This window comes from Streptopelia decaocto (genome assembly GCF_964273445.1).
Source record: "Streptopelia decaocto genome assembly, chromosome: 1".
In the NCBI taxonomy this organism is placed as follows: Eukaryota; Metazoa; Chordata; class Aves; order Columbiformes; family Columbidae; genus Streptopelia; species Streptopelia decaocto.
This window is the reverse complement of record NC_138663.1, coordinates 138289242-138315835: the sequence shown is the minus strand read 5'-3', so window position 1 is coordinate 138315835 and position 26594 is coordinate 138289242. Positions and strand designations below refer to the sequence as shown.

The 26594-nt window shown below is 44.2% G+C and overlaps 1 protein-coding gene across 1 annotated transcript in view; it reads left to right on the top strand.

Moving 5' to 3' along the window:
- Positions 1-295: 295 nt before the first annotated feature.
- The window catches only part of GAP43 (growth associated protein 43), a 58187-nt gene continuing 31888 nt past the window's right edge, over positions 296-26594 (top strand). Inside the window, exon 1 of the mRNA XM_082061500.1 lies at positions 296-383. Coding sequence (XP_081917626.1) covers positions 354-383 — 30 coding nt within the window. The 5' untranslated portion in view covers positions 296-353. The remainder of the gene's footprint in view (positions 384-26594) is intronic.

Here is a 26594-nt window from a genome sequence, read left to right as displayed (position 1 = left end):
GCAAGGGACTTGGGGGGGTGGCTGCTGGGGTGGGGGTGGGGTGGGGAGGTGACGAGTCGGGGAGAGCTGGTGAACAATTCTGGGAAGGGTAAGGGAGGGAGGCAGGGAGAGGCAGCGTGTGCATGTGTGATGAGCAGTAGCTGTGGACCTTCCAGTTGCTGCTAACTGCCCTGGTGTGTGCGTGTGTGTGCGTGTGTGTGAGCAGTGTGCGAGAGAGCGAGGGAGAGAGAGGGAGAGAGAGAGAGGGAGGGAGGGAGGGAGTGGAGAGGGTGGGGGGGAGAGATAAGAGAGAGAAGAGGAAAAGGAGAGAGGAGAAGGAAGGAAGAAGAAGGAAGGAAGGGGACAATACGATCATGCTGTGCTGTATGAGAAGAACAAAACAGGTAGAGCTGAAGATTTTTGTATATATATTTCTTCCTGTTAAGAGATCTCCCAGGTTGCTGGGTGTCCGTGGGGTGCGTGTCTGGCTGAGTGTGTGAGGGGCTGGGGTAGGGGCTGGGGTAGGGGGGAGGAAATTTCAGCTGTTTTCAGCAGACGTCTCTTTCGCGATTCTTCAGCATGTTGTGACTGAAGGGTCTTTTCACACCCTGCCACTCGACTGTTTTGCCTTTCTGGGGCTGGTGATGTGGGGAAGGGGGGTGGCCTACATCCACATTTTGGGAGCTACAAGAATCTCCCCTCTATTCTTATTATTTTTTAATAGTGGGCAGATGTCTTGCCTAGGATTTTGTGTCTGTGGTTCTGAGGGTGTGGATGGGGGGTGGGGGGGGCGGTGCGGCTAGCAGGAAACGTGGTGAGATCTGGCTCTACCTTGGAGATAAAGGAAGCAATTCTTCATCTTATGCCAAAAAAAGAAAGGATGCCCAGTGAGCCTTGATCCCTGGTCAGAACACTCTCTATTGCTCCTGGCTCCAATGAATGGGAAATGCTTTATGTGCATGTGCTCTGAGGTGGCTCGGAGGACAGGTGCATTCATTTTTTTGTGTTACAACAATCTGAGCAGGAGCAACCCGAAGCTTTTTTTCAACCTACGCTATAGTGAAAAATGCAATTAATTAATAATAAAAGCATTAACCAGGGGAGGAGGAAAATCACCCTCTTTGCAATACCCTTCATAGTACAACCAGTTAGACAACTGTGCACCAGCTGGTAAAGAGACAGAGGACCACGCCTCTGTCAGCTCTGAACTCGGGTGGGATAAGAGAAGCTCACAGTGTGAACCGGTTGGAAACCAGTTCATTCTCTTTACTGGTACCACCTGTCTTTTCCTATAAGGGAACTGGGATGATGAGAAGGTTTGGGTGGTGGCTAGTTTTCAGTGCCAAATTTTTAATGTCCAAAATGATAATGAAATAGAAAAAAAACCCCACTAGTTAGATCATGCCTCCCTCTCCCTTCCCCTTTTTATTTTGTGTGAAAGCCCAAACGTGCTCCTGATCAAGAGAGCCTATTTTGGCTGAACCTCTTGGACTTCCTTGGGAGGATGCTGGATTTATGCAGTTGGAACTTTGAGGCAGTGACTGGCCCCAGATATCTTTGTAAAGCATTTTGGAAACTTCTCTGAATTATGGATTTGTAGGTAGCAACAAGGAGCTTTGGTCCTCGTTCTGAGCGCACAATTCAACTCAATCTTAGGTATGGCACCATACTGGTTACTTTCTTTATATATGCATACATTTATATATCTCTTACAATATAGCACTGCAGTATTCTGGAGCAATAGCCTAACACACTAATGTGAATAAGCCCGGTTACTGTAGAACTGCACAGTGTTGAAAGAAAATCCAGGTTAAAATGTGTTTCTGAATGGAGATGTGTGTGCTATAAAATGAAGGCGCAATTTTGTAGAATAATGGGGAGGGGCAGGTGAACAGGATAGAAAGAGACCCTGCGTCATCCAGTGTTTTTTCCCATGCAGGTTTTTTCAAATGCTTTGCAATTAATGATACGTTCACTAAAATCTGGAGGGAGGTGGTGGTGGCTGGGGGGGGGGACATGTTGCAGCCAGCCAACAGAGCACGTTCAGCTGGCAAATATGGGATAAAAAGAGCAGAGGAGGAGAAGGAAGGCAGACAGAGAGGCAGCGTGACAGAGCAGTGGGCAAAGGTGCACAGCGGATTTTAAAATAAAGTAGGTAGCTCTGGGATTCTTAGGAGTCAGAAGAGACTTGGTAGGGGAAGAAGATAATTTTGCCCATACCATCACAGCTTGGGCATTAAAGCTCCTGAATAATATTCCGATGCATCTGTTCTTTACATCTCTATGGGTTTACTCCTGTCATTTTGTATTCTGACATATTTAGAAATGCATGGCATGCAGGTGTCTTGATCGCACATAGTCCTCTCTTCCCACTCTGTACATTAATCCACCGCATGGTACACACCCCTTTGCGTGTGCATGTGCAGCACACATCTCCGCTCTCTGGTCGCTCGCATCTGTACTACACATATATGCACAAGCACACATGCACTTGTTCGCACATGCTTTCTGATCCTTTTGCAGCCATACAACCTGAATGTGACTACCCATGCATATTTGGTGGATGTTCCTGGGCTCAGAGCCCAACTCCTGCTTCTATACCTGAATACACACCACCATTGCTAAAACGGCAATATAGCTGTGTGCTCAGCAAAGCTGGTGATACACCAGAGGAAGCTTTAATTTGGAGAAGAAAAAGACATCGGTTTTCAGCTTTTGCTCTTCCTCTGTCCCCACCCAGACCTTTCTGAGGGAGAAGAAGATGGAATGTGTTCTTAAGTGCAGGCGAGAGTTTCCTTCCCAAAATAAAGACAGCTGTCCTCAAATTATTTTTCAGGGGAAGCCCCTGGTGTCTCGCCTTTCTGGCAGCTAAAGAGCAAAATGTTGAAATTACAGGCTTGGGCGTGGAAGAAATCTCTTCACATATGTGTCTAGGTGTGCCAGTATGTGTCTGTCCTCCCACCCCTCAAAGACAAATATGTTCACACACTGGTACCTTGCAGATTATTCTTCCTTTTGAATGCGATGCCAATGTGAAGAGTGAAGTATCTGACTGACTGTGCCCACCCATGAGAGATGTAGATAGCTTGGTGTTGTCATTTCTGCCTACAGTTGATTGCAGCACTGAATCTGTGCCCATAAAACATTCTGCTAAAAGGTGGCATAAGCGAAAGGCTGGGTCAAGCAATTTCTGAAAAATTGAACTCAACCTTTACTGCCAGCAAGAGATGAAGTCAGTAGTACACAGGGCTGGATAGTTAGATAGGTGGCTAGAAATGCAAGTGTTGCATGTACCGCATACTAGAACAGATGGACATTATGGGGGTATCTGCTCAGTATTGGATTGCATGAGTGATTAAACAATAACCCGCAAGCAGGTTTCCCACTTGTGGGTGAGATGAGTCTCATTCATCACCAGCCATATCTGACGGTTTCCCTCCCATTCCATCCTCTCCTCCTCGCCCCTGTGCTGGAGAGCCAGCGGCCGCAAAGGTTTAAGCCTGCCACACCCATCAAATCAAAGAAGGGAGGGGGGAAGAGCCAGTCTGCATTTCTTTCCCCTTCCACACGAGCAGCATGAATAAACAGGGTTGTACCTCTGAAGATGCAGCTTAATGCAATTGGAGAAGCAGAAAACATTAGGGAACTGTTCTAGCAATTACAGCCAGCTGGTGAGGTGTCTTGTCATTCCAGGAACTGCAGAGGTGTGCAGGAAGGAGGAAATGGAGAAAAAGAGAGAGAGGAGGATACACACAGAGTTAAGGTTTTTTAGCCTCATGATATTAAAATGTCTTGGACCTCATTTACAATAACTTAATTATGCCGCACAATCCAGATTCTTCAAAACTTGCAGGACACTGTCTTATCCTTAAACACCAACATGGAGAAAGGAAAAGAGGTATTTTAAAGGAAAGGTGTCCATCCATCCACGCCCCTCCTCCGTCTGCTTGCCAGCATGATGTAAATCACCACAGACCATTGACTTCAGGGCAGAGGCATTTCATCTGCACCTGGGGAAAGGCTAGCCTCTGCCTTTCTGAGAGACACCGTGTAGTTTCTGTGCTTCTTCCCGTAAACAATGGCTGAGTTTAATTACTCCAGGTCCTTACTACTTCTCTTCCTGCGGCGATACCGTTGGGATTTCTCCTGACAAGAGTGTCTCCAGAGAAGCACCCCTCCCATCACCCTGTCCTTCTCCACTGCCTTTGCTGACTATTAGAGACATTGATTTCTCCTAGATCACGTAATGTAACTGTTCTTAATGGCACAGACAAGCCCCCTCCTAGGGAACTAATTGCAGGCAGAGTTTCCAGGGGGAGAAGAAGAGTGGTAATGCTTAGAGGGAAAGAAACCAGTCTGTTGATCCAAATTGCCTATTGCCACTTGCACCTGAATGATAGTCCCAGCAAAAAAAACAGTCAGGCAGTACCCACTGGTACGTAGAGGCATCCCCACTGAGAGGGCTGTGTTGAATCTTCTATCTGTCTGTGCCAGTCTGGGTACACGTGTGCAACCTGAGGAAATGACATCTATTTTCTGAGGGCTTGTCCTGGCCTAATGCGGAGGGTGACCAGATGATCTCAAAGCTGCTCCCTGCCTGAGGATAAGAAAATGGGCTGTAGCTCCAGCATCTGCCCATGCCATCCTGAGAGGGTGGGCATCGCTTGGGGTTGAGGGATGAGAAGGACCCCTTTGCCAATCATGTGGCTTTGACTGACTGGAAGGAGAAAGTGCAAAGAGGTTTCACCTCAAGTCTGCTCTATTTCAAGCCAACTGTCATGGATTGTGCGACACCATCCCAGAATCTAGTAGCCACCCTGCACAGACATTATATTTCTCCCTCCTCATTTCCCAGAGAGCAGGAATTCCCCGCTGCTGGCAGTGGACAAGTTGCAAGGCCTTCTTGTGCTAGTGGGAAGGTGAACTGGCCCATTTGCCCATTGCAAGATGAAAGCAGGCTGATAGTCTTGCAAGACATAAATCAAGGATGTGTATACTTGCTTCCATCCACTGGCCTTGTGATGTGGGGCATGTGCTCCCCTCAATGACTCTCGTCTGCTCCATGTGCAGAGGATGTGGGGCATGAGTAGGAACAGCCTAGTCTGTACCAAGCAGGTATGTATATGCTGAGGGACTGGTGTATCAACAGGTAAAACAGCTGGCATAGCCTGAAGATTGCCTCTGTTTTTGGCTGAGGTAGTATGAAGCAAAAGCACCAAGTATAATACAGGACCTCTGCATGCTTCCAGTAGACTGGTGGTGCATCACTGACTACTGCTTGCTCAGTCCATGCGTTGCTGGCCCATGCGTCCTTCTTTCTGTACAACTCTCCTGTTGTCCCCTCCTCCTGCACATCAATGACTTGCATCTCTTCTGTTGCTTTGGCTTCCTCCCTACACAGGGAGGGCTTTATTTGGATTTGAGAATGAATGGTAGCTCTGGTGACAGTTCCAGGCTAAAGGCACCTGGAGATGGGAAACCTTTTGATGGCAGCTCTCTTTGTGGGTGCCCTTTGGAAGTCACTGTGTGATTCCCCTGTGTGTTGTGAGTCTGACAAGTCTCAGGGATAGATTTAGCAGCAGTCCATACCCAGCTGCATCTGAGTTTTGAAAGCACAGTGACCAGCTGTAAGGCAACAACCATAGCCCAGTAACTTTACACAGGGGAATGCTGGGCTGGTAAGGGGAGATTTGGCATCCAGAAAGGCTCAGTGGAAGGTGCTTGTGCCTTGCTGGTGGAAATACCAGAATGCCTTGCTGTGGGAATACCAGAGCAGGTATCTGGGTGAAAGACCTTTCAAAACCTGAAGTCCAAAGTCAAAGTCTGGAATCCATCCACATTAATTTCATCTATAATTCCAAGATCCTCCTGAGCACACCGGGAGGTGACATGTAACCTCAGAGCTCTGATGGCATCAAGTGGAGAAGGTGTTTATATTTCCTTAGGGCTCTCTCTATCACCTGCTGAGTGTGTATGTAAAACTCCATGGCTTTTCAAGGTTTCAAGCACCACAGGCCCGTAGTTAGTATATAGGAATTTGTTTCAGGAGAGCTGGTTTCTCTTCCTAGCAGTGCTATTAACCTGCTTTCTGAATTGATCTAAGCACAGTTTCTCTGCCTGTCATGGCAGTCTCTGCAAGATGCCTTTTTAATTTGGAAACAAAATAACTAGTGTGTAGGAAAAAAAGGATTCAGTAGCTCTCAGGTGAGAGGTACTTTAGAGAGGCAAAGCATTACTTTAGCTGTCCTCAGTCACTCCTGCAGTGCTGGAATGTTTATTAGCCACTTGCTTTCCTTTAACACAAACCATTGATTTTCATCCCAGACCCAGGCTTTATTCCTATGGGTTAGAGTCTGAGAGTAGCGCTACAACTTAGTTTTCTCCCTGCTATTCACCAGTGTGCTAGCTGCTCCCCTACCACTATAATGATCCAGCCTGTAGCAACCTACAAGTGTACGGGGTAGAGGAATAGTGTAATGAAAACAGTGACTTGTTTTTAATATAACAAAAGGAACTCATGCTTTTGGAGTTACACTGATCCCGCTGTCTCCGCCTGTTATTCATTTTGTCTCCTCTCCCCATCTGTTCTGCTACTCGCCTTCCTCCTGCTCTCTTGACCATGCAGTCCTCCTGCTGCTGCTTCTCTTCTCCAGCTGGGTGCCAGCCCTCCATTAGACTGTGCTTCTTGGGGACTCCTGCTGGCAGCATCAGCCGCTACCACCAGGGTCTTATTCGCTTCACCCTGCCTGGCACTGGTGTCAGAAGGGAAGCTGGTGGGAGGAAAAACTATATGGGTTCTTCCTTTGTGCTTCCAGTTGCTTTCGCAGCTTCCCCAGTTCTCCTCCACTGGTGCAGCTGTCACAGCGACGGCAAATGAGCACCTATGGACAGAGACAGCAAAGTGCTGCATCTTCACCTGTCACGTTGCTGTCAGCATAGGTAAAAAGTTGCCCGCCCCCAGCAGGCAGCTGGGGAGGGGTATGGCTGCCATCAGAGCAATGCATACAGTACAAACTAGTGTCACCATCGCTGCTTTCTTGGGGGTTCATTCTTCTTCTGGGCTTGTCCCTTGGCTGTTAATACTCCTGCTGGGTGGCAGGCTGTGCTCCAGCTGTCTTGTTGGCCCAAGAGAGATGTCCTGAGCCTGCCTTCCTCCCACCAGGTTCGTTTGGCTTTGATGCCTCAAAAGGGAAGCCAGGATGTACTTGAATTCTTTTAAATTATAACCAATAAATGTCAGTTCCATTCATTACTCATCTTATTTCTGAAGTTTCTTGAATTAATTCCAGCCATAATCACAGTATATCTCTATTTATAGAAGGCTGGGACATCTCACAATATTTAAACATTCTCTCTGTTGGAGACACCTTTCTGTAAGGGCTAGTAATTAGTAAAGCTAAAGGCTTTGAAAAAATCCTACTCACTTGGTTTGAATGCCCCTAAGATTTAGGGGTGCAGGGCAGTGTGTTTGGATCTGAACATAGCTCTGAAGTTAATTTGTTTCCACTTTTCTTATAATTGCCTAGGAGTGAAACTGTGGTCTCAGGAACTTCAGGCTTTTTATGAATTGGGATGATTTCTAATAATTGGTCATCACCAGAATAATTTACAGCTTCGATTACTCTTATAATTTTTAAGACTATTTTCAATTGGCATCCAGTTCATCAGACTATTGAATAGAGTCTAATCCATTTATTTTATTAATAGTATCAAATGACCTTATAAATCTGCAATGTTAAGTACTCATGGCTTGGGTGGCATGGTAGCATGCTTTGCTTTTTTGCACAAAAGGACAGTCATTTGTTGCAGCTCAGATTGAAACCAGCATGATGTAAACCGCAGTGGGTTTGAACTGACCATTGTTCATCCTGTATCATTCCTTCTGTCTGCCCACAGCTTTAGGAGTAAGGCATTTGGTGGTGGATTTATAAATAACAAAAATCATCTAGGTTTGGAAGGACAGACATAAAGAAACAAGTATCACTTGCTGATTTGCTGGCAGTAAAATTTGCAGCCATTTAGTTTCATGTAAGAGTGAAGTCCACTGCTGGGAGTAACCCACTGAGAAAATGCAAGGAGAGCATCACCTGCTTGACTGTGCCTGAGAAGCACCTGATGCCTCTGGGAGGTGGTATTGGAACGACAGGGAATTGGAACAATAGGGAACTAGAACAATGGGGAACTGAAGCAAAGGGGCTTTTAGAAGCTGGACCAAAAGTTTATCCTCAGCAGGGACACTTCACTGTAGATTGGAGAGTTACACTGAAATGGGTGATTCTCCTCCTCTACTCCATTCTGGTGAGACCCCACATGGAGTGCTGCATCCAGCTCTGGAACCCTCAGTACAGAAAAGACATGGACCTGTTGGAGAGGGGCCAGAGGAGGCCACAAAAATGATCAGATGGCTGGAACAGCTCTGCTGTGAGAACAGGCTGAGAGAGTTGGGGTTCTTCAGCCTGGAGAAGAGAAGGCTCCGGAGAGACCTTATTGCAGCCTCTCAGTACTTCAAAGGGGCCTATGAGAAAGTTGGGGACAGACTTTTTAGCAGGGCCTGTTGTGGTAGGACAAGAGGTAATGGTTTTAAACTAAAGAAGGGGAGATTCAAGCTGGACATGAGGAAGAAATTTTTTACAATGCGGGTGGCGAAACAGTGGCACAGGTTTCCCAGAGAGATGGCACATGCCCCATCCCTGGAGACATTCCAGGTCAGGCTGCATGGGGTTCTGAGCAGCCTGATCTACTTGAAGATGTCCCTGCTCATTGCAGGGGGACTGGACTAGATGACATTTGAAAGGCCCCTTACAACCCAAATGATTCCATGATTCCTCCCAACTGGGGTCACCTTTCTTAGGGTCAAGATTTTCTTTCTTAGCTTGTTATGTTGGAGTAGTCAGTCTAGCACCTTGCAAAGGCTGAGTTAGAATTTGTTGGAATGGAGACCTTGCCTGATCAAAGATGAAAAACAGTGGTTTTAACCCTTCCTGCCCTTTGCATTTCCAGTGGAAGACCCAGAGGAACTTCAAGCCCTATATAGAGTTTTGAGGACAGAGACCCGCAACAGAAAATTGATGTTTAATGTTGATTGTTAAAATTGCAATCAAAAGTGTGAGAAGGATGCAGCAAATGGCTTTTGCCTTGTATTCTAAATTCCACTCAGAATACCAACTAGAAGAGATTACATCCTAAGGAAAGGATGTATGGAACAAGAAAAAAAAGATCTCCCCCTAAAATAAATGAAGAACTGAAGCTAACTGGAACCTCAATGAAGTAAACAGAAGTTGAATAGCTTCCAGAGGATACTTAGCTAAGTTAATATATGAATCAATACCGTAAGCTCCCTCTTATATGGTAAAACTAGATATGGAGCAAAAAGAACCCTCCATTTTGATGCCAGTGTACAAGACTCTGTGGAAGACAAAAGAATTGACGAATTAGTGAAAAAATTATCCCTAATGACTTATAGGAACTTTCAGCAAGTCTTTCTTTAAAAATCAGTTCATTTTTCCCTAGGTTCCTTGTTCTCTTATTTTGAGTCATATGATTCGAGAGGAGATTCAGGAGGAGATGCCATAAGACAGTGCCTTATCTTGAAGAATTTCATTACTTTTTAATTAGGGAGTGGCTGACAAGAGGAGTCTGAAATGTGTCACAGTGTTTTACCGTTCTTCCAAAATGAGACAGAAGAGATTGTTTTAAGTTGAACTGCCTTCTTAGAGGTGTCTGTCATAGGCTGTAGAACTTTAGAGCTTCCTTCCTTTCTAACTGTGGAGGTGCCTAAAGTCCTAAGATAATTACACTTACACCTGTAAAGTCCTCTAAACATTTAAAGGCTGCTTACTGGCATGCCTAGATGATCCTCAGTTTTATAAGCAATAATCAGCTCTAATACTTACTTAACAGCTAAGCTACCATGGGATCTACAAATGAAGTATTCTTCCAGTTGTTTTCCTTGCACACCCAAAATGGGTAAGTTGTCAGAGCACACAGGTCAAGTGTCCACACAGAATGCATTCAGGAGGAAGGGAATGTACTACCTTCCTTTTATCCAGAAACACTTTGGTTTAAGTATTTACCCAGAGATGTGGTGAATATATAATCTCTGTCTGAGTACATCCGTACCCCATCTCCCAGGAAAATGTGCTGTTAGACTGCAGAATATACTGGGACCAGTGTTTCCTGAAGAAGCTGATCTATTTTGCACAAATAAAATATTAATTGGGCCAGAGTGAGAGGGTGGAAGAATATCATCCTGACTCTCTACCTTAGTGTTTATGATACTCATGGATGGAAGGGAAAACCTTTGGTTAAGGCTTTACATTATACATTGTCAATAAGGCCAAAGCATTTTATGCCCAATTTGCATGTCTCCATTAACATGGTCACCTGCAAGCTGATGGCTAAAATAATTAATAGGAGCCACAAAGAAGGAATATCAGAATCTAGGAAAAGCTGAACAAATCAGGATGTACTGATGTAAGATGATTGTTTCAAGTCATTCTAGCTTATTTACACAGCTGATGGAAGCAGTCTCTGAACCATGAGCTTTGAATGCTTTGAAGACTCACAAGGGCTGGATGAGGTGTCAGAAGGATAAAAAAGAATGAGAAGATAAGAAATTACAGACTACTCAGTTTATCTTCATTCCTAGAAAAAAAAATGGTGGAAATAATCAAATAAAGGAGATTATTAAGAGCCAGCACAGATCTGTCAAGAATAGATCATGTCAAACTAATTTTGCTTTCTTCTGTAACAAGCCTTGTGGATACAGGGGAAGTAGTTGTCATACCTTGTCATTTGTAAGGATTTTGACATTATCTAACAGGCTTTTATCGTAAGTGAAGCAAAGAAACATGATCCAAAGGGAAACATTACAGCAGGGATGCAGAACTGATATAGATAATCCTACTCCATGAGCATTTCTTACTGATTTCCTGTTGAAACAAAGACTCTACCAAGGGGGTTGCCAAAAGCTTGAGGTGTGGCCTGCTAATACTTTGTGTTTTCATTCAATATATTGTACTTACTATTTTAATTTCAACCTGGATAACTGTGTAGAGGAAGTGGGTTTTAAAATCTGCAAATGGTATGAATGAGCTACAGGCTAGTGGGAATTACTGGAGTTCAAGACAAACTTGTCAAACCAAGGACCTGGTTTGAACAGCATCAGAGCTAATATAAAGTGCTCTCCATGGGAATGATTAATTAATTGCAGTCAGCTGTTCATGGGAGCCAACAGGCATCCTCCAGGAGGCAAGATGGGGTCTCTAAATGACCACAAGTCCAACGTTAGTCTAGGACATCATTCTATTGTCATAAAGGAAAACATCATCTTACAAGGTTGTGCAAATGGGAGTACAGGCTGTAAGACACATCTACTAAGTCTTTAGCTCAGCTGAGCACATGTATAATAAGGCTCAGCTGAAATGTCATGCCTTGGTCTTGCACTGCACTCTAAGAAAGTGTGGTCCACTGATAGAGAGTGCAGACTGGGATAGTAAGAATTGCTGGTGGTCAAGAGAAATATAATTTGTAAGGCAAGACTGAAATAATTAGGGTTGTTTAACCTTAAAGGAATAAGGCTGGTGCTAGTCTTGCAAGTGCAAGAAAAATGGGAATAACCTGTTCTTCCTGTTCAGGATGGATAAAACAAGGAGTAATGGTCTTTAATGGCCTGTTAGAGTGATTCAGACTAGACTTTAGGAAGAGGCCAAAAGGATTGTGATGCACTGGAATAGACGGAGAAAACTATGGCAGCTCCAATCACTGAAGGGCTGTAGGAGGTACTTATGGGCCAGAGGATGGACTAAATGATTTTTTGTGCTCTCTCAACACTATTTTGTATTATTAGTATCAAATATTCACTGAAGCAGGAACTGGACCCAATCTGTCCTCTTGCAGAAGGGTGCTTAACCAGTAGGCTATAAAGCTATATTTACTTCTGTGCTCTCTCTGTCTCTGGCCTCATGCTTATTTTATTCTTCCATTTTTTTAAAAAAGCCCAAGTGCTTAAGCAGGAAAAGCTAGGGGCAGGCAGCTTACTCTGAACAGTCTTCTGTAGGAGGAAGGTAAGGCTTGGGACCTTTCAGGTATAGTAGAGAGTTGAATCAACATCTCCTGTCATTTAGGGAAGCTAAATGAGATACTAGATAAATACCTATCTACTGCATGCTGTTGGAGAGGAGCTATAGTTGTTTCTTTCTGGGCAGGGGTTCAGGGCTTGGGATCCAAAACTGAAGATGCCTCCCTGCCTCACTCTGTCTGCAGCATTTGCTACAGGCAGGTTCAAAAGGTATTTATTTGGTATACCGTGATACTGATGTGCCTTAGTTCTCCCCATATTTTCTAGTGGACTTAAGACCGTGGTTTCTGCAAGGCATCTCACCTTCTTCCTAGACTTAGCTCCAACATATGTCTTCTGAACACAGACATCTGCTAGAACTCCACACTGAGGTTCTCTTTTCATCATTCTCAGGAGAGAGTTATTACAAGGGATTTATCAGCTGGTGGCTTCTTCTACCTGCCTGATATGAATTGTCTCAAAGCATTTATATGGCAGTCACTCAGAAATTCCCAACTGGAGTGTTGTACCCCTACTAGCACTCACCTTCAGTGCTTAATCCCCACTGCTCCCATTATGATGTGTCGCAGTGGTTGCTGAGAATACTGACTAAAACATGCTGAGATATAATATTCACCTTCACCGGATGTATTATCATGCAGCAGAAGAGCTACTGCTGCATGAGAATATAGAAGAACTAAAGCTGACCAGTGATATCTTCCTTTATCACGTGCTGAGTCCATACAATCACCAGGAAGAAATCCTTTCTTTACTTATTCCAAAGCCCTTACACAACGCAAGAGGGGGGACTAGGCACCCTGCATATAGTCAGGATTACCCAGCTTCTGGGGGATGAGATAAATTGTAACAGTCGAAGACAATCTTTTCAACTATATAAAATTTTGATGATATTTTCCTGTTTGGATAAGAATTTTCTTGGTAGGGGTCTTCTTCAAAAAGACACTGTGTTTTTAAAAATTTGTTATTTGGCTGTATCTGTTAAGATTAGAGGAATAAAGTTTTGAAAGTGTAGTTTTGCAGCCATTTAATAAGCAACAGTTGCGCCTTTACAATATAAGGAAAGAAAATGTCATTATGATTTCAAATGATGAAACTTCCTATTTTCTTCCTTTTAGTTTACATTTTTTAAAATAAGATATTAAACACCTTTGTTAAGCATACATTGAGTTTTCAAAGTAAAACACTTAGAATATAGAGAATTAATTAAAAGGGTTGCCTATCCATCTCATGTGTGGGCAGAATGATGAGGTCCTTAATTATAAGATCAAATACTGGTACCTATTTTTTTCGTTAGGATCCCTGTCTCATTCAGTGCACAGAATGGAGTACACTTAGGGACTGAATGAGTTTTGCCATAAACAAAGGTGTTTTCTATAGGTCTCCTGTTTCCTTTACTGCCAATGATGAAGGTTAAGTATTGAATTGGGCAGGGGGCTGTTCAAAAACAGAAGAATGGTCTCATGTTTTGGCAATTGAATACTGCTTTGAATAATTAGGCTTTTTCCTGCCTTTTGCCACGAGTCCCTGTGTGATATGAAAAAAAACATATAAATGAGTATTTCCATGGGTGGCCACTAATTGGTGTGTTCTCATTTTCTGGGGTCTTAGTCTGAGACACCTGAGGTCCAACTTGCAGAAGTGCAGGGCTGGTTTTGTGTGGAGTTCTGCTCTCAACATGCACAGAGCTGGGGAAATGCTAATTCAAGGCATTGCAAATTAGGGAGCCAAAATTAGTGGGTGCTCTGGCCATTTTGACATTAACCTCTTTGTGTCTGATTTCACTGCTGTTAGAGATAACGACCCCACCTGCCTCCCTTGGAGAACATCTATTAAAAGCACTGAGATATTATGGCAAAATAGCACCACAGAAAAAGACCATGAGGAAATTAGTATTCTGCATTCAGTGATGCGTTTGAATGATGTGTGGCAAATAAGGCACTTTGCCATGTCTAAATTAGAATAACGGGAAAATACTGAATTGCTACCCACTCAGTGAGCTCTGTCTCTTCTTTGTAGTAGCTGTGCTGTGGGAGACTTGCAAGGAAAAAAGAATAAATAAAAAGATATAATAAAGACTATCACAAGCACAAGGGATTCAACATGAGATTTCAGAGGTAGTCTCCATTTTACATTTTATGCTTCAGCCTTTACCATGTGCCCAGAAAGATGCTTGTAGGACAGGCTTTTTGTGTAATATATGAGTCACATTACTTTGTACCTGTGCCTGTGAATGATGGGTTGCAGAATAATTGGGCTAAAATGGGCCAAATGTGTTATCACTAAAACTGGTACTACACTTTTCACTGGTTTTGAAACTTGTCAGCTCAGATCCTTAACAAATCAGCCTGGAACACTCTTGCTATTACTCCCTTTGCATGTGAGGAAACTGAGGCACAGAAGATAGTGGAATTATCTGCTGAAGTCATTCTGCCTGTTTTCTCTATATACAACCAATAGCTTTTAAACTAGTATTCACATGGCTTGCATGAATTATCTATAAATTAGAGAAAAAGTATGGTTTTGTTCCTCTCCCCCTCCCTACTCACCTGGAAGAAATAGCTTGAGTAATACAAATAATTTGTTTGCTTTATTTGCTAGTTGCTTTATATTTGTGTTTGTGGGGGTGGGACCATGGAAGGATCTCCTGAGGAAAGGTTGGCCTGGATAACTGAGGAAACAAGCAGGTCTGTGATATCACAGGTCCTGTGTCCTCCCAACCTGGTTGCTGTTATCATGAAGTTCAGGTTCTTGCTTGCTGCTGTGGAGGATCTCCACGTGGAGAGGTTGTGCTTCCACCAGGACAGGCAGGCAGTTTGGACTGTAAGCTCCAGACCAGGATGGGCCTAAGAAAGAGGTCAGAGCCTTCAAACTGAGCTTAACAGGGAGCCCAGGAAGGGACAGAAACTTTGGTGATACACAGTTGTACATTTTTATTAATGAGAGCCTGCCTGGGGTTTCTCGCTAGTCTGAATAGGCTGTTGTTATTGTGGGGACTATGAGTGTCTGTATTGCCTTCTTCAAATCTCTGGTGCATAAGATGGGACACAATTTTCTGGCCAGGCATAGGTGGGAATTTTTCCCACCATTGCTACCTATGCTGGCTGCTGATGAAGTGATATGTTGCCTCCCAGGCCTCTGTGTCCATGAATTATCTCCAGAAGAAAGTTTACTTCTCCCAGGAGGGAACAAAGCAGCATAATGTGCTCAAGGGAGAGTTTTTCTTAGCAGAGACTGAAATGGAAATACAGAAATCCCAGTACAGAAATTCAGAAGTCTTGGGAAAAAAAAAAAGCAATTTACTGGCACTCCATAAAGCATGGAAGAAGAGTTGTGTCCATGTCTGTTGGCCTGGCTAGCATGGCATGACACTATAAACCCACCAAATCTAACCACTGGTTATGGCTTGAAGCCTGTGCCTTTTGAGGGAACCCTGTCTCTTATTTTGGGGAACTTCTGCTGAGATTGTCCTCTATGACAGCTTAAGAGACTCTCCTCCTCCTTTCGAGTTAAATCTTTGGCCATCAGGACTGATGCAGGGTTGATGTTCAAGGCAGAGTGATCCAGAGAGATACCTCATGGAGGCAGTGTAGGTAGCCAGAAGAGAAGGTCCCATTGGAAGGTCTTGAGGAAGGACACTGTCCTTCTTCCAGTTAAGAATGGAAGTGGAGAGACTGTCAGTGAAGGGAAGAAAGAGCCATGTTGCAAAGTGCATGTTTGGTTGTCTCTCTGGGCTTGAACTGATCCATGTTTGCCAAAAAGGTAGTGGAAATGTAAGTCTTGTGTTAGTATTTGTGACGTAGTGCAGGTTTTGTAGTCCCTACTGCTCCCAAATCAGATGGGGTTTCACCCTACCCCTGGGGCAACACATGCTTCTGGCTTTATCAAAGAAGCAGTGTACACTGTCACAGAACAGAAATTAAGGTAGAGGCAGAAAAGGCATTGGACTCTGTCAGGAGATATTTTTGTTGAAAGATTTACAATTGTGCGGCTCGACTGGCTTCTTCTCCCCATAGAAGGAGATGCACTGACCACAGCAGATAATACTGCAACTTGTAAGCACCCACTGCAGAACTGAAGGGGCCTTAACAAGATAAGGTTAGCCCTCCCATCTTGCAAAGTGCAGTTAAGTGGCCCCACTGGCAGGGCTTGCTTTCTTCTCTTCTGTGGTCCTGACCTGTCCCCACAGAAAGCAAAATGTGCTCCTTGTTGCTCTGCTTGCTTATATCCGGCCCCATTCAGTTCCATCTTTCACATATGATTCATTGCATCTCAGCTTCACGCAGTATGGTATCATTGATGTTGATATCGCCAACCTGTAATTTTGCAACTTCTCTCCTGGGTACTTGCCTCTAAGCTCGCCCTGCTGTCAGGCGCAGCAGACAACAGAGTATGCTGAGTACCTCAGGGGGGTACCATACAGAACAATTCTGCTCCTCGGAAATCTGTTTGTGAAAACTCTTGAGTAGCACAGAAATGCCTGGAGAAGGTAATCAGAATTGGAGATGGGCGCAGATCTTTAAAAAACGCAAGTTTCAAGTACCGTGGTGTAAACAGGAGGTCAGTTTGCTGCCAGTGGCAGTGAAATAGCACTCAGTTATACAGAGCACAGGAAAATGCTGAACTGTATTTCTGTCATTCCTTTGCTGCACTTTTATCGACACCCTGCACTTCTGCCCTGCAGCACCCCTGCTATTCTAGCTCTGATGTTGCAGGCTATCCGTTGAGTTGCTGAAAACTAGGCAAGGGCATAACTGATCCTTTGAACAAAGTAATTATCTGTTCAGTAGCTTTTTGTATATATGAAATTCTTAAATCTTTGGGGGGCTTTTCCCTGATGCAGTAATTGTGCACTCATTAAATTGCCAGATCAGACTTTCTATTAATTTATTTTTGCTAAGAAAAATGTTACATTTTCCATTGATCATCCTGCCTCACCTAATTCAAGGATGCCCAACTTGTGGCTTTAAAGCTACAGTGAGATACTGAGTGATTGAAGTAGACTCCCGCAATGGAAATACAGCATATTACTGACAGCACACTGCTGGTGTTAGGATTACTTTTTTTATCAGTACCTCCATGTGGGAGGAAGCTCTCAGGAGCTTCTGAGATCAACAGCTCCCTACAAGCTTTGGGACTCAACTGAGCACCCAGCCTCACCCCTTCCCATGCTGGGTGCTGGGACCCCCAGGGACCTATTGCTGTTTTCTGCCTGGGAGCTACTTGTTGAAAAATCCCTCACCTTACCTAAAGTACTGGGTAGGGGCTTGACACCTCTTGGACATTGGAAGTTTTGTTTTATTTTGTTTTGTTTTTAAGATGCTCCTGAGGCCAAGAGTTTTGAGTTCCCATGATTTTAGTTAGTTGCATTTTAGAAAGTTTAATCTGAGTACAAGTTGAATTATCCCACATTACTAGGAGTGGAAATAGATTTAGTCTTCAGCTGCCACATGAGCTAGTATATGTGTGAAAAAGACAACAGAGAAACTATGTTAGAAGAAAGTTATTAAGGCTGTTAAGTCAAGTATTAAAACATTAGCCATTATTGGAAATGCAGTTGCCTGTGCAACCTCACCATGGTGTCCTCTTGTGAATGTATTTCAGTACACTTCTAATAACAGGAACACATCATATTTTTGTTTCCGGGGATTCCTACCACATTCAGGTCACTGAATAGACAGTGCTCACTTAATGAGCAGTTAGTCAATATTTTGTTCTCTCATAATAAGTCAGCGTGTGACCCCACAGCTTTGCTCAATAAGTACTATTCAAAGTCTGCTCTGAAATAAAAAATGCTAATTTTCTCCTCGGCTGTCTTGTGATTCTGAGCACACCTCTAACATTACTTAGTAAATCTTTACAGCACCCACGTGAAACAACTGAGTATTTTTACTTCATTTTTGCAGTTGGACAACTGAGGCACAAAGAGAGATTTTGTTTAGCAGGACTCCCTAATTCTATGTATTGAATTTGAAAAACAGAGGACCTGACTTTTACTAGCAGTTTTTAGTTTCAATTGCACATATCTGAAAACGTTTCCCATTACTGTCATCTGCAGCTCTGAGTGCTCAGCACTGTTCCCAATCAGACTCAGTGTCTGAAGCCAGCTACTCAGAGATGCAGAACATGCCACTAGGAATCACCCCATGAAAAGTGTGGACCAGGATAACAGAGGAATTCAGCAGCAAAGGTAGGGCAGTGCTGTAGGACACCCGTCTGTCAGCTGCACTAACTCCAAGATCCTCTGTTCTCCTTTGCCAAGCCTCTGTCTCTTGCATTTTAACTTTCCAACTTCCAACGGCAAAAAAACAGGACCAAGATTTTAGTGTAATCCTTTTATACCCCTGAGTTTCCTAAGCTTCAAATATCCAGATTTCCTGCTAACGCTTTAAGTCTTCTTTAAGCTCCTTTGTTTTACTTTGCAATCTTTCAGCAGATATTTACAAGCCTAGTTCCAAACAGTGGCAGGGTGGTATCAGGTAATTTACAGAACTGTCCTAACAAATAAGATTTATATAGGCAGGAGCCTAGCAGGATTTTCAAAGAGCCTGGGTGCCTAATTCTCACTGGTTTCAATAGGATTAAGGCAAGCATGCATTTGTCAAGATCTCACCATTCGTTCTTTAAAACCTTTAATTCTTCTTTCCATCAAGTTTATGTTGACATGCTAGAGCTAGAGCATAGGAATGTACACTAAAATGTTAATAATTCATGACTGTTTGTAAAGTGCTGTGAGAGTACAACCTGGAAAGCAGGCATCTTGGGGGGATGTGTTATATTTTCTTCAGGCTTCAAAATAATTGCTTCTACAACCAAAGCAAAATACAGGTGGAAACTCTTTGCTCTGCTTTGCACTGAGATAAAAATGTTAGTTACCTGAAAGCTCCAATAGGTGCTCCAATTCTACACTGAGTACTCTCAGATATTACCAAGGGTTAGGCAGATCCCAAAACCTCAAGTTAGTGACTGGTTTGAAAGAGTACAGAAAGTGTACGTGCATTTGTAACTCATTCTTTCTTGAAGGGATCAAATGACTCTTGTTGAACCTGTTTGAAAATATTCCGTATCTAGGCTTCATTTCTGATTTCATTTCGGCAGGATTTAGTGAATTGGTTATGCAAACTGACTTCAGGCAGTGGATTTCTTGCTAATTACTCACTCTATGTTTATATATATGTGTATGTGTTTATGACATGCAGGTTGTGATAGTTTTATATGATTTTCTCTCTGACTGGGAAGGTGGACAAAGAAAGAGTAACTGGAAAGAAAAAAACATAGGTCGCATTCTTGGACTAAAATTTTAGATAGGTAATCATTCACTATAATGGAATTTGCATGATTTTGTGTCTATTTTCATGGCTGAAGGACTAGTTTATCTTAAAAGTAGAGTGATGACATAACGTGGCCACATAATGTAGACATATGCATACCATAATCTTTGCTTCATTTGAGAAGACCTATGGTTTGCTTAACTCCAGTGATGTGTCTTATAAGGACTTGTTGTTGTTAATGGGTCAATAGATTGGTCTGGCAAGAATCAGCCTTGTTCTGTGACTTCTGAAGAAGCGGGAATTATGTCTTTCTACCAAGAAATGGCTCTATATTTTAGATGGTGCTAGGAGAAAGCAAGCTGGTTCCTATAGTATCTGAATTGGTTTTCCTCTGTAAACCAGTATGCCGCTCATGCCCTTTCTTGTGTTCAGCACACTCCCATTGTCTTGAGTCCTGTTGCTTGATTTATTGCTTCCTTTCCCGACACCACAAGGGAGATATAGTCCAAGGATGTAGAAATCGTAATGGTTGTCATAATCATAAATCCTCATGCATTGGAAGGGACCTCCAAAGATCATCTAGTCCAATCCCCGTGTCGGAGCAGGAACACATAGATGAGGTTACACAGGAAGGTGTCCAGGTGAGTTTTGAATGTCTCCAGAGTAGGAGACTCCACAATCTCCCTGGGCAGCCTGTTCCAGTGTTCTGTCACCCTCACTGAGAAGAAGTTTCTTCTCAAATTTAAGTGGAACCTTTTGTTTTCCAGTTTGAACCCATTACCCCTTGTCCTATCATTGGTTGTCACCGAGAAGAGCCTGGCTCCATCCTCCTGACACTCACCCTTTATATATCTGTAAACATTAATGAGGTCACCCCTCAGTCTCCTCCAAGCTAAAGAGACCCAGCTCCCTCAGCCTTCCAATCCCTAACATTCTGTGATTCTGTGACTTGACTCTTCTCACAGTGGGCACCTGTTCCTTCATCTGGAGGCTCAACATTAGGACAACAGGAGCCCAGATGGAAACACTTGGAGAATCTCTGAAAAGTGTTTGACATTCTTCCACTCCATCATACTTGTCCTAGCCTGCTCCAGCCACCCAGCTTCTTGACATATTTAGAAAACTCTTAAATGTGCTGCATAGCATTTGGGTGAGGCTGACAGGAAACGGAGCCATCAGACTCAGGACTGTGTTTAACAATCTACATGGATTGCTATCATTGTTCTCCTAAGCTTTTTTTTTTTTTTTTCCCTATGTGCTTAGCTATTTTCAGCAGTACGTTCATGGCTGCAGCTTTTCCTACTGCCTTTGAGAGTCTCATCCACACATTGATTTATTTTTAGCTATATTGCTAATTATTATTTTCATGAGTATAGTGTTTCATTATTCATTAAAGCTGGGGAGACGTTTTACTAATTTCTGAGCAGAACAAATGTGAATTCAGTAACCAAAGTAAGATCTCTGAGTAGGGCTGAAGAAAGCTAGGAAGAGTGATCTGGCAAAAAAGGGTGGTATGACAGATGAGAGCTATTGATATGTGAAAGAATGTTGCTAAGAAAGTGGAAAGCTATTCTCAACATGGACAGGATGCAGGGGGCTGGCTGAAACTCTGGGAGGAACTCCTTAGTCCACCAAAGGAATAAACTGCCAGAGAAACCCAGAGAATCATCTTTGGGTGAATTGTCCAAAAACTGGTAAAAACCATTGCTCTTCCAGGGTGGGTTAAAGATGAAGAAGATCTGCCCTGCTGCAGTGCACAGGGAGAGCCTAGAGCACCACAGAGATTTCTGATTATTTGCTCTTCAGTGTGTGACAAAGCTGTGCAGTGTCAACTGGCCCTTAGTAACAGAAGAGGAAACTCTGCACATTTTCTGGCATTAGATCCTCTCTCTGTGCACACTTCCCAATGCTTTCTGCCTGGCTTTTCATGGGTTCCAGAGGGAAGAATGTTTCTATTCCAAAACCTCACAAGTCCTTCTCAGGAAGAAAACTCACTTTCCATATCACATCTGCAGTGGAGCAGAAAGGAGTGGAAGGAGCTTTGTGCGCCCAACCTGTCCAGCCGTCTCCTCATCCTTGCCAGGGGTCCCTTTTCCCTCAGCTACTCTGCCAGGGGGGCTGCTGAGTAAAGCCCTCCACAGAGTGGGCTCCAGGTGTGCCTGGATGTACAGTATGGTTGTGCTACAGATGCACCAGATACAGAATTAACTTAACTGTGTGCCTGGGGAAAACACTTCACAATGCCCAGTGCTTTGGGGCTACTGCCATGATTCCTGACTGAAGAATGGAAAAAAGCCAGGAGACTTTAGGACCAATCTGTTTAAAGCTTATCGAAGCCCTTTTTTAATAACAGCTTAAAGATGGGAAGCCCAGAGAGTAAAAAAAATCAAAGAAAGAACAGATCTCCTACAGCAGGGAACTTAGGAGAAGCTCCGGCTGACAACTTAAATGTGGCTGTGATATACTACCCCTTAAAAGTGGTGAATGTAAACACTTGTGGCCTTTTTTTTTTTCCTAGCACACCTATTCAACATGTTCCTTTTGGCTGGAGGTCTTTACAGCACTAACTTAACAGTGCCCACAAAGGGTTTATCACAGCATGCACTGCAGGCTTGCCTCCTCCTCCGCCTTTTTCAATAGGGCTGTATACAGTAGAGGAGCAAAGTAGGAAACAAAATGGCTCTAAGCCACATGTGCATTTCCCATAACTTAGTGCCAGTCTCTAGAATAAGTGATTAAGCCCTGAGGCTACTGTATCTTGTGTTCAGCTGCCTGTGCCCCCAAAGGATCTTCCCAGTCAAAGCCATGTCTGTTCTCTGGTGCCAGCTCTATCTGAAGGATGGGAGAGGGGTATGGCACAACATTATGCCTTCAGCACTGTGCCGCTCCAGAGTGACGGCTGCAATCACAGGCCTGATTCATCAGTTTTACGGACCTTAGAAAGCACTGAAGTTACATAAACTGAGCATGGTCTCAGGCAGTCAAACCAAGGTTCCTGGGTGAAACAAGCTGTGTCATACAGGTCAGCTCTGGAGACATTTTGAGGATCTGACAGACACTTATGCCTTCTTTCAGGATGTTCTCATCCTGCGCTGACAGGAGGGAATAGGTAAGACCACAGCTTAAATACTGCACAAGGCTTTACCTTGCGACAATGACGTGCATTTTATGCTCTTGCAACACTACAAATAGTAATTCACTTAGGTTCAGAGTCCTTCTAGAACATAACAATGTCTCCTCTTGCAAGTTGGTTGGAGCAGCAGACCACAGAGGTCCTGTAAAAATTATCACTAGTGAAAATATCATTGAAATCAATCAAATTACACTCCCACCATCCAAGATTGCATTTGGCATAGAACTTCCAATAAAATTTCAGTACAGCTGTTTGTTAATAAGCTGTATAAACTTTGGGATAGGAGAAATAGAGACAGATGGTCTAGGTCTTCTCAAATTTTGCTGTAAGTCAGCGGTTTCTAAGAGCTCATAGGGGGACCAGTGACCTGTCTCCTGTATTTGTTAAGAGTAGCTTTAGCTCTTCCCATTCTCGCCTGAACTAGTGACTAAGGAGGGAGGAGACAGAGGATCTCTCCCCTTTCTCTGCTTCTTTTTAAACATATAAAAGAAATGAGAAAAAAATGTTGGCCGGGAGTGATTTCACAGGAGGTTTATAAGGTCTCTGGCATCCAACACATGCTGTTGCTGTGAAGAATTCAGATCCGTAAGAGAGGTCCATGTCTTACCCATTGCTCATGCTGAGTTCATAGACATTCTGTGTCATGACAGCCCTATCAGCCACCTTGCAGGAGATCGGTACCCGTGAAGGTGGGTGGAGAGAATGGCCAGGGCAAGCCAGAGGAAAATGTGCATGTGGACACATGAGGGCAGTCTCTGATCTGGGCATGAAGATCCACAACACAAATCAATAAACCAAGCTTCCATGAAGATTAGAGCCAGTACTCAACACTATCATTCTCTGCCTCCAGCAGCGAGGCTGACACCCTGTCCTAGTGGAGCTGAAGCTGGTGTTAGCAGGGTTAGGCAATCCCATGGAGCAAGAAGCAGAGCCAATCCTGGCTGGTAAGGAGAGGCCATGCCACTGAGACCCATTGAACCCATCAGAACCAGAAACTGAGAAAAAGCCAGCTGTCCCAGTGAGAAGATGGAGTCTATGCAGAAGCCTTTGCTATGGATTCCTGCTCTTTGGGAATACAAACAAGATCCTGGTACACACACAGTTCAGCTCTGCAGTGAGGATGTGGGATTGGTCTATCTTGAATAAAAGCTGAAGAGGTCATGAGAGAGGCTATCTTAGGCGGAGCTGTTTTAGACCTGCAACTCTGGTTACTTGGGTTTTGCTGGGGGCAGCTCTGGCGATTTAAAAGATTGTTCTCTGCTCCTTGGGGAATGGGGAAGCTGTTGGCTAAGGGTGGTGCTGTGGATTAGGCTCTCTTTCAGGAGGTTAGAAAAACAAAAGACAAAGCTCAGACCAGGAGGACGGTGAACCATAAGAAAGGCAGTATGGACTTCACTGTGCTTGTCAGATCCTGATCAAGAATCCAGGTGGCTACCTTTTTCATGTCACCCTGTCATTTCTGGTGGGATACACACCCCTCTCCCCACTGAAGTTCAACTGCTGTCAACTCTGTGGACAGAGGTAACAGCTACAGAGTAGTAGCTGCAGTGCAGGAGGAAAGAGACCTTTTCTTCTTTGTGCAGGTACAAGGTGTAAAGCAGTGGGGTACTGTAGAAACACCACTGTCCAGATGCTCTGTGGAGCAGAAGTCCATTGTAGGGCAGTGTAGGAAGACAAAGGAGGCTGGTGCACAGCCAAAGTGTTTTCTTCATTGAAGCCTTAGGTGAATGAGCATGGCTGATGGGATGATCTGTGATGATTGAATAGGATATTCGTGAGAGCGACTTGCCTCCCCTGCAGCACCACAGCAAAACCGCATGTTTCAAGGGTGGAGTAAGCATCATCACATCTTACATTTTACAAGCGAGGTGACACAGAGCTACAAGCAAAGGACTGAACAACCTTTATTCCCCACCTGGATTTCCTCCCTCATATCTCCCTGCTGCCTTGGGGAAGCTGCTCCATCTCACTTCCCACCTCCACTGTACAGGATGGGGAAGGAGCAGGAGACATGCAGGCCAGCACTGTCACACATGAATTCACCCATGTCCAAATCAGCCTGCTTACTGACAGGGCCAGCTCCCCAGCATGACACTGTCAAGAGGCTGACACAGAGTGCTTGGGACCACTGCTAGCCCAGTGCTCATGGAAATTACAGCCAGGGTTGTGCAGTAAGGTGGTTTGGGCCAGAGAGAGCATTGCCAACAACTCTTTCAGCTGTGTCACACTCAGTCATGCAGATCTGCTCCAGGAGACCCTGCTCAGCTATTTATCTGCCTGTTTTTTCTTGGTATTTCCCGCTGTCATGTCCTTCGGATGTGGATCAGTGATTTTCTCACTGCCTTCCTTGCAGTCCTCCTTCCTCTGTGCCACATTTCTGTCATTGAGGCTCTTGTTTGCCTCTTTTCCATTCAGTGCCTTGGCACTGAACAGGTTTTACCTCTCTCACCACCTTTCCTTTTCTCCTCTCCATTTGGTTCCTTTGTTCTTCCCTCTCCCCTACTCTCATTCTTTTCCTTCTCTGCCTTGAGCTCTTCTCCCTCCCCTAGCCTTCTGCCTTACCAGCCCAGCTCCTCACAGTGCCTCTTCTACCCACCCTGGGTTCCAGCCCCACACCTACCCCCCTTCCCTGCCCACCCCTGCAGTGGCAAAGCCTCGGGCTGTGCTGGGGGGGAATGTCACTGCTACAATAGCAGAGCCCATCCTCTAAGCAGCTTCCCAAGATGTTGGCAATTAGTCCATGCCTTGCTTTCCCTGATTGCTGGGGATGTTTGTTTGACTTTAATGAACTTGCAAACGCTTTCTCAGAAGACAATTGCCCCCACTTCCAGTGACATAAACTAAAACAATAATAATAAAAAATAATAGAACTAATACAGCCCTGAGCTTACCATCAAGCAGGGAGGGAGCTACTTGATGCTTGGCACTTTCCCATCACTAGGTTGAGAGATTTCATAGTGTTGGCAGTCACTGCCAGAAGGAGGTGCCAGAGGAGATTCAAAGTTAACAGGCAGGTTAAAGAGAAGGTTCAGAGACCAGATGAACTTCAGGCTTGAGCCTTTCATTGTTATTCTGCTGGCTGCAAAATCCCTGGGCAAACCAGCAAGAAGCACAAGCAGGTGCTGAGATAGTGACAGGGCCTCAATCTAGTTGCCCGTGGACTGATGGTCCCAGCACAAAATTCCTCACAATTTCTAGGTGGAACCAAGAAAGGTCAAGGTAACCACAGAGACCAGCAATGGAAAGGCTTGTAATATCCCTGCCTGTGATTTACTCAGATCAGGAGGAAGCTGGATCACCAAAGCTGGGTGCAGCCCTGTTTTGCCATGGATGGAATGGGGTAGAAGGTGCAGGAAGAAGCTGCTTCTTGTGGAAGTGGCTCTAGAGACCCTACATAACCCTGGACTCTGGGGAGGCTCAGCAGCTGCCCACACTAGATCTCAGGGAAGCAAGTCTGAGCTGTAAATTATAGCCTCTGGCCCTTGGCTGCAGCTAGAGCAGAAGCAAATGTATCCAGCCCTCATGGGAGCAGGCACTCTAAGACACCAGAGGTTAATAACAATTCCCTGAAAAATTTGGTGTAGTCCAAAACTAAAGCAAGCAAGAAAAAAAAAGAGAGAGAAAAGGTGAGGAGGTTAAGAGATTGATAATTCAGGGTTTCATTACCTGCTTGGAGTCAGCAGACCATGAGATTCAGAGTCTGAAGGTGTTACTTTAAAATAATTCACATAGCAGCAACCATCCTTGCCCAAACTGTCCTGAACAGGACCACACAAACCACATAGTTTGAGCCTGGATAAAATTTCTTTTTAGTCCCGTGACATCCAAGCTTGTGTTTTTGTCTAAGACCATCTGCAGCAGAAGTCACATATTCTTTGAATGGACTTTTCTAACCAAAGCATAGGTCAAGGGAAGTTTTTCACCTGGTCCTTTTGCTGAATTTCTTCAACGTGGACTGCTTTGGGAGTGGATTTACACCTCCACTTTCCTGCTTTGTTTCCTGGTTTTGGTTCCTTGATCTAAATGCCTGCCGGCTGTCTCCTTCTGGAGTGACACAAGGGAGACCAGGCACAACTGACAGCACAGTATATGTCAGGATCCAACCGGAAGCATAGATGTAGATTGTGCCAGACAC